General features: G+C 35.5%; 1 protein-coding gene across 1 annotated transcript in view; it reads right to left on the bottom strand.

Moving 5' to 3' along the window:
- Positions 1-294: 294 nt before the first annotated feature.
- Positions 295-13,321, bottom strand: part of LOC121740333 (lachesin-like) — a 55,932-nt gene continuing 42,905 nt past the window's right edge. Inside the window, exon 8 of the mRNA XM_042133003.1 lies at positions 295-502. Coding sequence (XP_041988937.1) covers positions 351-502 — 152 coding nt within the window. The 3' untranslated portion in view covers positions 295-350. The remainder of the gene's footprint in view (positions 503-13,321) is intronic.

Here is a 13,321-nt window from a genome sequence, read left to right on the forward strand (position 1 = left end):
TCAGAGAACCTACGTAATTTGGTTGCGTTATGTTAAGCCAAGCCGGAAGATCACATCTAACATTGAATTGACATAACCCCACCAAATTATGTAGGTCTTCAAACCGTCTATGAATGGTATGTTAAAATTCTTCGATGGTATGTTAAAAGCTGGAAAATAAAATATACTCTACATACGAAACCTACTATTAAAAATTTGGTGTTAACTTGCACCTAAGTTGACAATTACTGTTGGACGTATCAGTGATTATTTTAATACACAGAATAGCCTCAGGGTTGCCTGAAACAAAAATAATTGAAACGACACCAAAAAGTTTTATTGTAACAATATATTTTGTATGTACAAAGAAGTTATAGTATCGTAAAGTATAGTATCGGGGTGAGCATCGGCGCGAGGGCGCGCGCGCCGCTGCGCTTGAGAGCCTCGAGCTCGCTGACGTCGGGCGTCTCCTCAAAGTCCCCAACCTCGTTATACTGCATCTCCTCGAACTTCCCAGAGAGAGCTGGAACAAAACACCTGGTTAGGAATGTAGAACCTGGCCCATTAGCAGTAGCGGTGCTATTGGGCGACGCTGGGCGACCATCCAGGGCGCTGGATAAAAAGGAGCGCCGAAGGCAAACTAAAAGGGGCGCCGCAGACAGGGAGCCTGGGCGCCGAATAAATTTCGCCCAGGGCGCTGGTAGTGCGGACACCGGCACTACCTACTAGCCAAAACTTTTCTTTGTCGCTTCTTTATAGAACCGCCCATCAAAATGTATGAAATTGACATATAAGCTTTCGTTAACATGTCGTTGACGTTCGACTTGTCTAATGTCAATTCCATACATTTTGATTAGCGGTTCTATAAAAAAGCGACAAAGAAAACGTCTTGGCTACAGGCAGTTAGATCTAGAAGAATTCGAGACGTTGTATGTTCATAAGAAACGTGACGGTAACAATTATTGGGGGTAAGACCGCTATTTTGTAAAGTGGTTTGTAGCGAATTCATGGTTTGCCCACAATAAGGAAGTTAACTGTAAACAATATCATAAATAGCTGAATAACGATTAGATTGTCCACTGGAGAGATTTAACAGTAATGTGTGCGTTACGTTCATGTTGCCAATCTAGGTAAACCCCTGGCCTATCAGGCAATTATGTGCGACTATAGAATAAGAAGATCTAGGTTGAATGCCCGGGTGCTTCGGACACATTTGGCAGTTATGGATATTTTATCCATCTCTATATTATATCATATCATTTATATTTAAATATTCTTAAACAAGATGCAAACTAAGCAATTTACGTATGAGCATGCTAAAATTAAGGAATGAAAAAAAAGTTCTCTATTATTTAAATTAAACATCTACCACTATTTATAGCGAAAACGAACTAATGTATGCCCTTTGTTCTGTACGTTAATTAAAATTAATAATTGCTTGCACAACATAATATGCAAACATTATGGAGTGTACAAATTATGAATGATTCTAATTTTAGTCTGTTTATTATACAAATGAAGAGGATCGAGAATGAATACATTAATTATCATCTAATTTCTGATCTAATTTTCAGAGACTTTCCGAAAACATCTTATAGGCTAATTAAATATTAACGTTGCTTTGAAAATTTGATTAGATTTAAAGCAATAGTGTTTATAATATTTGAAAAATGTTTTCGATCCTTAGGGTCAATTCAGGACCCGTACCACGAAACTGTTTTGAGACTCAAATAATCGTACGAGAATGTTGCGTCCTTCTCTAATAAACGTGAAATGATGTTGTTAGAGCAGGACGCGGCATTCTCGTACGATTGCTTGAGTCTTAAAATGGTTTCGAGGTACGGTCCTGACTGCAACGCGCAACGCGAAGCGGAGATGCATTTTTAAATTTGTATGGATTTGACAGACTTCAATTGCCTGATACGTCATTCAAGTCTGTCAAATCAATAAAAATTTAGAAAAGCATCTACGTGTCGCGTTGCAGTCTGAATTGACCGTTAGACTATACTGATAGTCAGTTTAACAATAATATAACTGGTACCTGAAGATTCGGTCTCTCACAACACCATAAATATAATTTTTATACGTGGGAGAGCCATGCTTCGGCACGAATGGGTCGGCTCGACCGGAGAAATACCACGTTCTCAGAGAAAACCGGCGTGAAACAGCGCTTGCGCTGTGTTTCGTCGAGTGAGTGAGATTACCGGAGGCCCGATCCCCTACCCTATTCCCTTCCCTACCCTCCCCTATTACCTTCCCTTCCCTACCCTCCCCTATTACCCTATTCCCTCTTAAAAGGCCGGCAACGCACCTCCAGCTCTTCTGATGCTGCGAGTGACCATGGGCGACGGAAGTTGCTTTCCATCAGGTGACCCGTTTGCTCGTTTGCCCCCTTTATTTCATTTAAAAAAAAAACAAATTGTATAACGGACATGTTCTACGATGAAACGAGTTCACAATAATGTGTAGCTATTTACTAACTAGTTATCCAAATAAAAAATTATTCAAGAAACTTGAAACTTTTATTAAGCTACCGCATGTTTTTTCTTCAGTATGATGAAGTTTTTATTTGCAATATCACATTATGAAAATAAATGGTTCATGGCGCCCCCTACTTTTCAACTTTTTATCAAAACACAGCTCCAGCAAAACATAACTTTGCTTGAAGGTCTTCGAGGAAAATTTGAGTTTGGATACAAGATATCTATGCCTGAATAAACGTAAAATTATGAAGCAAAATTAAAAGAAAAATAAAGGTTACAAGTAAACAATATATTTTGTTGAAAAGTCTTTTAACTGGTGAAAAATATACTCATAAGTATATACTAATATTATAAAGAGGTAAACATTGTTTGTTTGTTTGTTTGTTTAATTGTAATGAATAGGCTCAAAAACTACTGGACCGATTTTAAAAATTCTTTCATCATTCGAAAGCTACATTATTTACGAGTAACATAGGCTACTTTTTATTTCGAAGAATATAGGGTTCCGTAAGATATTTCAGTTTTTCGGAAACAACCAGAAAATTTACTTATTTTGCGTACGCTGCCTAAACTATAAAAGATAGAACTATACAATGTTCTAAGTAAATATAGGTCTTATAAATATCTACAAAAATGTCCGCGACACAATATACCTATCTATGTCAAGTGAGGCACAAAAACCATTTTTTTATTTAAAAATCTTGATTTTTTTGGACTACATTTAAACGCATTTATTTTACTCATGCCAATAATCCTTATCAAAATAAATAATTTCATCACTAAGTACAGTTTATGTAGATTATATTTGCTCTTTGAATGATTAAAATTGGACGTTTGGTTTAGAAGTTATGGCGAAATTAAAATATTGCAATTTACGCCCGTTTCGAAGTGGGCCAAATGCCACAGAATAGATAATAGTACAAGTACCAATGCAGGGGTGCGCATTGTACACATTGAAAAGGTCTACAGAAAACTCCACGATGGTATATCATATTTTTTTTATGAAATAAGGGGGCAAACGAGCAAACGGGTCACCTGGTGGAAAGCAACTTCCGTCGCCCATGGACACTCGCAGCATCAGAAGAGCTGCAGGTGCGTTCCCGGCCTTTTAAGAGGGAATAGGGTAATGACATACCTACTTTAAATTCTTATTTTATTTTTGTTACTATGAATTATTATTGTTAAATTAATTTATGAACTTGTATATTTTCCTATTGTTATTAATATGTTAATTTATTGACATCTCTTACAAATAACTTTATTTTTATATGAATTTAATTTAATATTAGTATAATCCTCAAGTCTGACTTATTTTAGGGAATGTATGAGTTTTTTTTTTGTTTTATTATATTTTTATCTATGTCGCAATATGTTATGCTTCTTGGTCGCAATGAATTTATTTTTATTATTATTTGTGTCATGTGTGTCTGTGACAGTCGCAATTCTAATAATTGTTAAATTACTTATTTAAATATTTTAGTGTAATTATTAGAGTATGTACTTGACATTTGCTATTATTATTATTGATTTTTTTTTAATGTTGTGTATAGTATTTATTGGACTGCATGGTAAAATGTTACTTCTTTTGTTTATTATTGTTAACTGTATTACTTACTTTGCTGTCTGTTACTATACCGAATAAATAAATAAATAAATAAATAATAGGGGAGGGCAGGGATGGGAAGGGAAGTGAAGGGAATAGGGGAGGGTAGGGAAGGGAATAGGGTAGGGGATTGGGCCTCCGGTAAACTCACTCGGCGAAACACAGCGTAAGCGCTGTTAAACGCCGGTTTTCTGTGAGAATGTGGTATTTCTCCGGTCGAGCCGGCCAATTCATGCCGAAGCATGGCTCTCCCACGTAAGAGTATATCTCTTATGGATATATCCCACAATAACATATTTTTTTGTCATTTACTTTTAACTTCAAATAATGGCTAATTTTCGAAGCGATTTTAACCAATACGGCAATAATCCTTATTCAATTAAATACTTTAAATACATTATTGATTATGTCCCTTTACAGCATAATTATTACGATTTTAATTTTAAATGAAATTTTTCGAAGACATTACAAATTTAAAAATTGCGGGACGTAAGTAGCTTTGGCGGCAGTACCGACCAATGCGGGCCACGGGTAGTAATTAATATAAATTATTTAAAATCAAACTACTGAATCGATTTTAATCATTTTTTCAGTGACTTAGGCCATAATTTATTTTAAACCCGTGCGAAGCCGGGGCGGGTCGCTAGTATCTAAATATAGAAGCTTTCAGTTGTTAATTTCAAGACTTTATCGAACAATATTATATTTTCTTGTTTCAGAGTTACGACTTAAGAGTACTTTTATTCCGTACTTGTAAAATATTTTTTAAGGGCCTGTTTCACTACTTCCTTATAAGGCTATCCACCAGTTAACTTGACAGATCAAGTATGGAGAATCTGTCAAAAAAGTTGTGAATAGCCTATTAGGCACTTTATCAAAAAGTGGTGAAACAGGTATTTAATAAACGAAGAAATCAGTCAAAATCGCGGTTGACTTTTCACTGAAAGGTTGCAAGCTTGTAAGTGAACCTCTAAGTGATTTTTATTTATTATCCTTTGTTAGGGCCACTTAGTTGCGTTGAAATTGTACCGATATTTACGAACCAGATAAGCTTCCATATGAAATAAGTATATCAATTTATTGGCTATGCATTATTATTTATCGAAAATTACCGTCTTAATCATGTCACTCACTTAAACACCTTCGGTCTTACTACAAAAGATTTAAGCACCCGTCGAACAGTTGATTAGAGAAAAATTTTGTAGCCTGATTGACAACTTAAATTTAATATTGTGTTGCAGTGAAAACTATGAATGTAATACAAGTTAGCAATTCTTTTATTCCTTAACTTCTTAGCAATTGTTGGGAATTCCGAGTGTTTTGTTTGTGACGTGGACAGATAAAGAATACTCGGCGCGCGCGTAAAGTTTGAACAAACTGTATCCCGTTAGCAAAATACAGATAGCTCAAATGCTAGATAAATATACCGCTCAAATGTTTACCTATTATGTTTTCTATGTTTTGTTTTCATCAAACATCCGTTTACTTTGGAATATATTTTGAGGTTCATGAAGTTAGATTTTTATACTAACCATAAAATCTATACTTATAAAATTACATGTCCTGACTGACTGACTGACTGACTGATTCATCATCGCTGAGCAAAAACTGTAAAAGTTACAGCCACGAAATTTGGTGAGTAGGGTTGTTTTATTTAGTAGACACCCACTAAGGAAGGAATTTTGAAAATTTTACCCCGAAGGGGGTGAAATAAGGGTTGAAAATTTTAATGAAAGTCCGTCATTTCTTGAGTTAGAAACATGAAACTTTATTTTTGGGTTACTGATTAAAAATGAATGGATACGTATTTAAGCGTTTTTGGAAATTCTACCCCCAAGGAGGTGAAATTGGGGTTGAAAATTTGAATGAAACTCCGTTATTTCTTGAGTTAGAAACATAAAATTTTATGTTTGGGTTACTGATTAAAAATGATTGGATACGTGTTTAAGCTTTTCTGAAAATTCTACCCCCAAGGGGGTGAAATAGGGGTTGAAAGTTTAAATGAAAGTCCGTCATTTCTTAAGTTAGAAACATGAAAGTTTATTTTTGGACTGCTGATTAAAAATAAATGGATAGGTTTTTAAGCGTTTTTAGAAATTCTACCCCCAAGGGGGTGAAATTGGAGTTGAAAGTTTGAATGAAAGTTCGTCATTTCTTGAGTTACCTAGAAACATGAAACTTTATTTTTGTGCTACTGATTAAAAATGGGAAATAATAAAACGAGCGAATAAAAAATTACTTTGCGACTGATGATGAACATACTGTTTTAATTACATAAGCGGTATTAATTTGACTAAGCGAAAAATAAACTTAACTAACGACTAATATTGATTTATAATAAAATCCATAACGAGCTTACAAAATGTGGATTGCGAATAATCTATTTCAGATATTAAAATTCTATCCGAGCGACTGTGTTACTAAGTGAGCGACTGGAAAAACTTAGCGGGCAACTTCAATATTTTTATTACGTTACGTTATTTATTACGAGCTACTAAAAAGTTCATTATAAGCAAACTTTTGTGAGCTGCTTTATTAATGATAATTGGTTACTGATATTCTATTTGAGGCTTAATATTTTATATTTCGATACGTGTTTTAATGAAAACTACATATTGCTAAATGCGTGCGAATTCCAATGGGGGCGGGGCGACGAATCGTTGCAGTCAGGTAAGTTGCGCTGCGGACCAATACGACTTTGGGTTAGGTTAAATGGCTAGCCATCGTGGTTATTTTTTTGTAAACCACCCAGAAGTAGGAGCCTCGCATAGCGGGGCTCCGTCGAATCATAATTAAACCAGTTGTTTTGGTATAGGTCGCCATTAAAATTTTACCCATTTCTTTGACGTTCCGTTAAGGATTATAATTTGTGTAATTTATTAATGATTTTTATATATAAACGGGAAATCCTTTCTATCTCTGTTAGCTACAACTTTTTTTCACATATAAAATTGTTGTTTTTCTTATCCAAATGAAGCTACCCACAAAAAATTTGCTTGAGAGTAATAAAAAAAATATTGTTCTATCCCTGTCCGTAGTTGTCCCTGAATAAAAGTGTTTCATCAAATAGTTATTTCATATTCATTTTAAAAATGAATGGATACGTATTTAAGTGTTTCTGGTAATTCTACCCCAAGGGGGTGAAATTGGGGTACAAAGTTTCAATGAAAGTCCGTCATTTCTTGAGTTAGAAACATGAAAGTTTATTGACGTTTGCGTTTGACGTTTGCTTAAATAGGGTCCGTTTTTACCCTTTGTATAAGGAACCACAAAAACAAAAAGGAGAAAACTATCCATCTTTGTTATTATACTATGTTAACGCGGATGAAGTCGCGGGCAACAGCTAGTTATATTATAATCATACTGAGCAGTGAGCAAGTCTGTACTCTAGAACAGAATCATAATTATAAAAAAAAAAAAAAAATATTCTTCACACAACAGGAACTTACAAGATAATTAGGTACATGAAATATTATACTCAATAGCTAAATCTTTGTGTGAACTGGAGCCTAAACTAGGTGACCCTGTATTTCAGGACTCCAGGTTCCACCCGCAGATACAGTAAAAGGTGTACGTTCGCGCGCTCGCGAGTGTGTGCTCGTGTTCGTGTGTGTGTGTGTGTGTGTGTGTGTGTGTGTGTGTGTGTGTGTGTGTGTGTGTGTGTGTGTGTGTGTGTGTGTGTGTGTGTGTGTGTGTGTGTGTGTGTGTGTGTGTGTGTGTGTGTGTGTGTGTGTGTGTGTGTGTGTGTGTGTGTGTGTGTGTGTGTGTGTGTGTGTGTGTGTGTGTGTGTGTGTGTGTGTGTGTGTGTGTGTGTGTGTGTGTGTGTGTGTGTGTGTGTGTGTGTGTGTGTGTGTGTGTGTGTGTGTGTGTGTGTGTGTGTGTGTGTGTGTGTGTGTGTGTGTGTGTGTGTGTGTGTGTGTGTGTGTGTGTGTGTGTGTGTGTGTGTGTGTGTGTGTGTGTGTGTGTGTGTGTGTGTGTGTGTGTGTGTGTGTGTGTGTGTGTGTGTGTGTGTGTGTGTGTGTGTGTGTGTGTGTGTGTGTGTGTGTGTGTGTGTGTGTGTGTGTGTGTGTGTGTGTGTGTGTGTGTGTGTGTGTGTGTGTGTGTGTGTGTGTGTGTGTGTGTGTGTGTGTGTGTGTGTGTGTGTGTGTGTGTGTGTGTGTGTGTGTGTGTGTGTGTGTGTGTGTGTGTGTGTGTGTGTGTGTGTGTGTGTGGGTGGGTGGGTGTGGGTGCTTGGGTGTGTGTGTGGGTGTGTGTGTGATGTTAAAAAATATATTTTGTATATAATTGAAAAATAACTGGAACAATTATTGTGTGAAATTTTGAGTTTTCGGGTATAAATGCCTGTGCAAATATTTCTACAAATATTTTAAGACTAAAATCAGCCCAATCCGTTCAGCCGTTTTCGAGTTTTAGCGCGATTAACACATTTGAAAATCCATTTTTATATATAGATTAGAGACAAAATACATATTATTGCTATTTTGATGGAGGAAAAACATGAGGGCTACATTTTTATTTAGCACTCGAATGTCGGGAGCGTGTTGTACAAAAAGCGCTTTATTCCACTTTAGCATTTAGCCCCAGGACGATAGCATCGCGTAACACGACTTGTCCATTAACTTGTCTTTGATTTCTAATCGACGGACCGTTCGAGCTAATAACATTGATTTGCAGTTTTAGCTGTTAGTCAACGGCGATTTAGTATTACCGCATTTTAAAAATAACCTCATAGTATAGAAGCAAAGTTTGCGATTAAATATTTAAGTTTCATGATAGCGAGGTTGATTTAAAATAAACATACGAGTGAATCTTTGAAATGTATTGAACAATACCACTGAAGGACATAGAAAAATGTGTTCTGTGTAAAATCTATGCCGTAATTTTGTATAAAATTGTTGACAAATACAAACTAATATACTAATATAATTTAATACGTGGGAGAGCCATGCTTCGGTACGAATGGGCCGGCTCGACCGGAGAAATACCACGTTCTCACAGAAAACCGGCGTGAAACAGCGCTTGCGCTGTGTTTCGCCGAGTGAGTGAGTTTACCGGAGGCCCAATCCCCTACCCTATTCCCTTCCCTACCCTACCCTATTCCCTTTCCTTCCCTATCCTCCCCTTACCTATTCCCTCTTAAAAGGCCGGCAACGCACCTGCAGCTCTTCTGATGTTGCGAGTGTCCATGGGCGACGGTAGTTGCTTCCCATCAGGTGACCCGTTTGCTCGTTTGCCCCCTTATTTCATTTAAAAAAAAAAAAAAACTAATATCCCAGACGTTAAAGTATGTCTATCTGTATTTTTTTTTACGCATACTGTCGAATCGATTTGGATAAAACTTCGAAGGTACTTTGAGGCCATTGAAAAGACATATTAACTCAGCAAATACTACGGTTCCCGTGCGATTAAAAATTTTTGCGCGAGCAATGAAATAATAGAACAAAATAGCAATACATTGACATACTTTGTTAAAGTACAGAAATCAGTTAGAATGATGATGATGATGAATAAAATATACAGCAGCATATTCTTAAGTCGAGCCTTGTTGCAAATCTGCTTAGCTTGTACCTTATATCCAGATTATAACTTATGCATAATTTAATTTATGAATATAGTTTGCGTGAATCGTTTTAAGCCCCTACAATAGATCGTTTGCAATTTTGTCATAACATGCTTTTATAATGTGCTTAATTATTATGCAATGATATTATACTTGTGCTAAAGAAAGCCTTATTTATTTTTATATTATTATGAAAATATTTTCATTCATTTTATAATACTAAAATTTAGTCTTTATAATTGTTAGATGGCTAATTATTTAATATTTAATGCTAGCTTATTATTTAGGTGCGGATTATGTTTTGGATTTCGTTTGTTGAAACTATTCATTACGAACAAAGGGAAACATATTTAGCCGCACATACATGTTCGTGAATATTTGATATTAACGTAAAATAATTATTTTGTTTCCGTAAACGTACATTACGTCAATAACACGGTCTCGCTTTTACATCATTTAAAGCTATATATATTACATGTTATACTAAATTTTGTTATTCCTAATCTCAAAATTTATTTATGAAATAATTATAATATTTTAGTGAAAATATAATATTTTTTATTATTCGTAGATTTACTTACATTTTTTTAAATATTAGAACTTTAGGAGAAGCTTCTTTAATTGTGTATTTCGGTTCAGTATATAGTGCACGAAATGCGGTAGGTACGGTGCGCAAGAAAGTGCGAGGTTTCACATCATATTTTCATACAACGAATTCTAAAATGCGGTGCGTTCGTATTGATAAGTGCGATCACCTTTAGTAATTCCATTCATCTATATATATAAAACTCAAAGGTGACTGACTGACATGGTGATCTATCAACGCACAGCCCGAACCACTGGACCGATCGGGCTGAAATTTGGCATGCAGGTAGATGATATTATGACGTAGGCATCCGCTAAGAAAGGATTTTGATCAATTCTACCTTCAAGGGGTTAAAATAGGGGATGAAAGTTTGTATATAATAATACTTTTTAACGCGAGCGAAGCCGCAGGCAAAAGCTCGTTGTTTTATAAATTTACGTCAAAACACTGCCAAATAAAGCCAATATTATAACGGAATTATCATCAGAAAACAATTATCGCGGACATTATGCAGATACTAAAAATGGCATCGACTATATAAAAGAGATTAGTGTTGTGGCTGCGATTCAAACTGTGGCCGTAACTGCTAAATAATTACCACTAACCGACAACTGTCAATAAGTTACAGGGCTCATTTTAACCACAATAGAGTAAACAATATATAAACTATACTAGCTGATCTAGCAAACGTTGTTTTGCCATATAATATGTTATGTGATTTCACGTTCTCTTATCTAAGACGATAGGGCTAACCTGTTAAAACCTGAATTTATGAACTTAATACTTTAGTATTAAGTTAATAAATTCTTAAGTTTCTGAATTTTGGCTCATGGAAAGCCTAAGTAGCTTATTTTTTAAATTTATTGTTAACTGTTAGTGTTTTTAAATTGATACTTTTCATTAGAAAAACCCGCTGTAGATTAAAAAAAATGTTTTTGTTTGTTAAAATACTTGGATTCCTTGAATTATATCAAAGGTGCCTACTTTAGTCTTTAAACGACTACTTCTCGTTATATCATTATCAAAATCTCAAATATAAATGAGAATTTCTTGTATATTGTGTGTTAACAGAATCTCAGAAAGGGCTTTAAGTATTTATTTCCATGAGTATGTAGGAGGTTTCCGCGGAAAAGGTTCCATTTAGCAAGTCTTTATTTATCCCTGAAATATATCATAGTGAATGTTTGAGATATTATATACTCTGTTTATGTTTAATGCTAAACATGGTGTGAGCGTCCGGGGCCTAATGGGTAGACCGTTCGCACTCCTAAAGGATGCAGGTTCGAACCCGGGTGGAGGCGTATACCTATGAGACATTTTCTGATCTCAAGTACATAATACGGACGCTCGTACGGTGAAGGAAAACATCGTGAGGAAACCCGCACATAGTTGGTCCCAGACGTATTGACTAGTTCTTTCCTCTGGACTAGGCCGACTATGATGCGAGAATGCCGTATGCGCTTGGGCAACCATACGGACATTTTAAAATCTTGTCCCAGGCACTACAGTATTTGAGGAGTGGTTACTTCGCTCTGAAAAATACTGTATAAATCATCCACAACGGATTTAAAGGCCTAGTTTTTTTTATACATGGTATAACAAAGCTAAGTGATAATATTTTAGGGCGTGTATAGATTTATAGCTAGCTGTGAAAGTAGCTGAAGGAGTAACTTTTTTTTTTTGTAGGAAAAATTCATGACGCTCGCCTGACGACGCGGGATGCTTGTCCATACAAATCCAGAAAAAAAATCTGTTTCAGCGCTGCTACTTTCACAGTAAATTCTATAGCAGGGGCACATATACACCCTTAAGTATTATCACTTAGTTTTGTTAGAACTTATATAGTGATTCTTCTCGCATCTTTCAAGTTTTGTCTGACATTTAAATTAAATCGTTTATTGTCCCTGCACTTAAACCATGTTTACGGTAGTATCGTCAGTAAATCAAAAACAACAAACGTTCACAGACACGTCCCAACTCCACAGAGCAGGTTATGCTAAAGTTCAGACCGAGTTAATCCAAGTTTCTGATATCACGTTCTCATGTAAGCCTGGTAAACAATACACTTGGTTTTTACATCCACATCTCGTTTTATCTTATTAAAATTGAACAAAAACGATAGAAAATGCAAATTGTTTTCTGTTTTTTTTTATATTCATTACATAACAGTAATTGTACGGTGTAAAATATTAATATAACCAGAGATATAACAATAAATAACTAAATGACTTCGTTGCGCCAAATTTCGTTTATCGCGAGGGGACCGTACATTTTTCCAGAATAAAAAGTATCCTTTATCTTTTCTCAGGTCTCAAAGTATTTCCATACTAACTTTCAGGAAAATCGGTTCAGTGGTTTGGGCGTGAAGAATCTACAGATAGACAGACAGACGAAAAGACAGACAGACACACTTTTGCATTCATAATATTAATTATTTATAATTATTAAGTATGGAATGGAATTAGTATTGATATTGAGTATTTAAAACTTTAATATTTTCCAATTTATAACATCTTTCTGTACGTGAACAACAAGAATACGGAATGGGATGCGGTCTTACAGTTTTATTATTGAAGAGCAACTCAGCTGGCTTACACATCTTGATATCACAAGTCTCTCGTCGCCGAGTATAGAGTTTTAAAGTATCTCGAGATGCGAATAAAAGTTTTCGACAAAGCTAAAGTTTACGCAGATGCGGGCTAAAGTTAAAACATGTGTTTTGTGTACAGTCATGAGAAGACGTCATGTGTAATTTTCAAAGAAATTACTGTCGTGACTTTTAGATGAATATGTGTCTAATTTTTGTTTATTTACCTTAACATTGCTATTTATTTACAAAACCTTTGACCAAACCATGTATAAATATTATGTAATATGTATCTAGTTACTTTACGTAAATAAACTATCTCTAAAAAGAAAAAGGTACGAAAATATACCATACGAGCTTTTGCCCGCAGCTTCGCTCGCGTTAAGAAGTATTATTATATACAAACTTTCATCCCCTATTTAAACCCCTTGGGGTTGGAATTTATCAAAATCCTTTCTTAGCGGATGCCTACGTCATATCATCTACCTGCATGCCAAATTTCAGCCCGATCCGTCCAGTGGTT

Source organism: Aricia agestis, chromosome 3 (genome assembly GCF_905147365.1).
Source record: "Aricia agestis chromosome 3, ilAriAges1.1, whole genome shotgun sequence".
Lineage (NCBI taxonomy): Eukaryota > Metazoa > Arthropoda > Insecta > Lepidoptera > Lycaenidae > Aricia > Aricia agestis.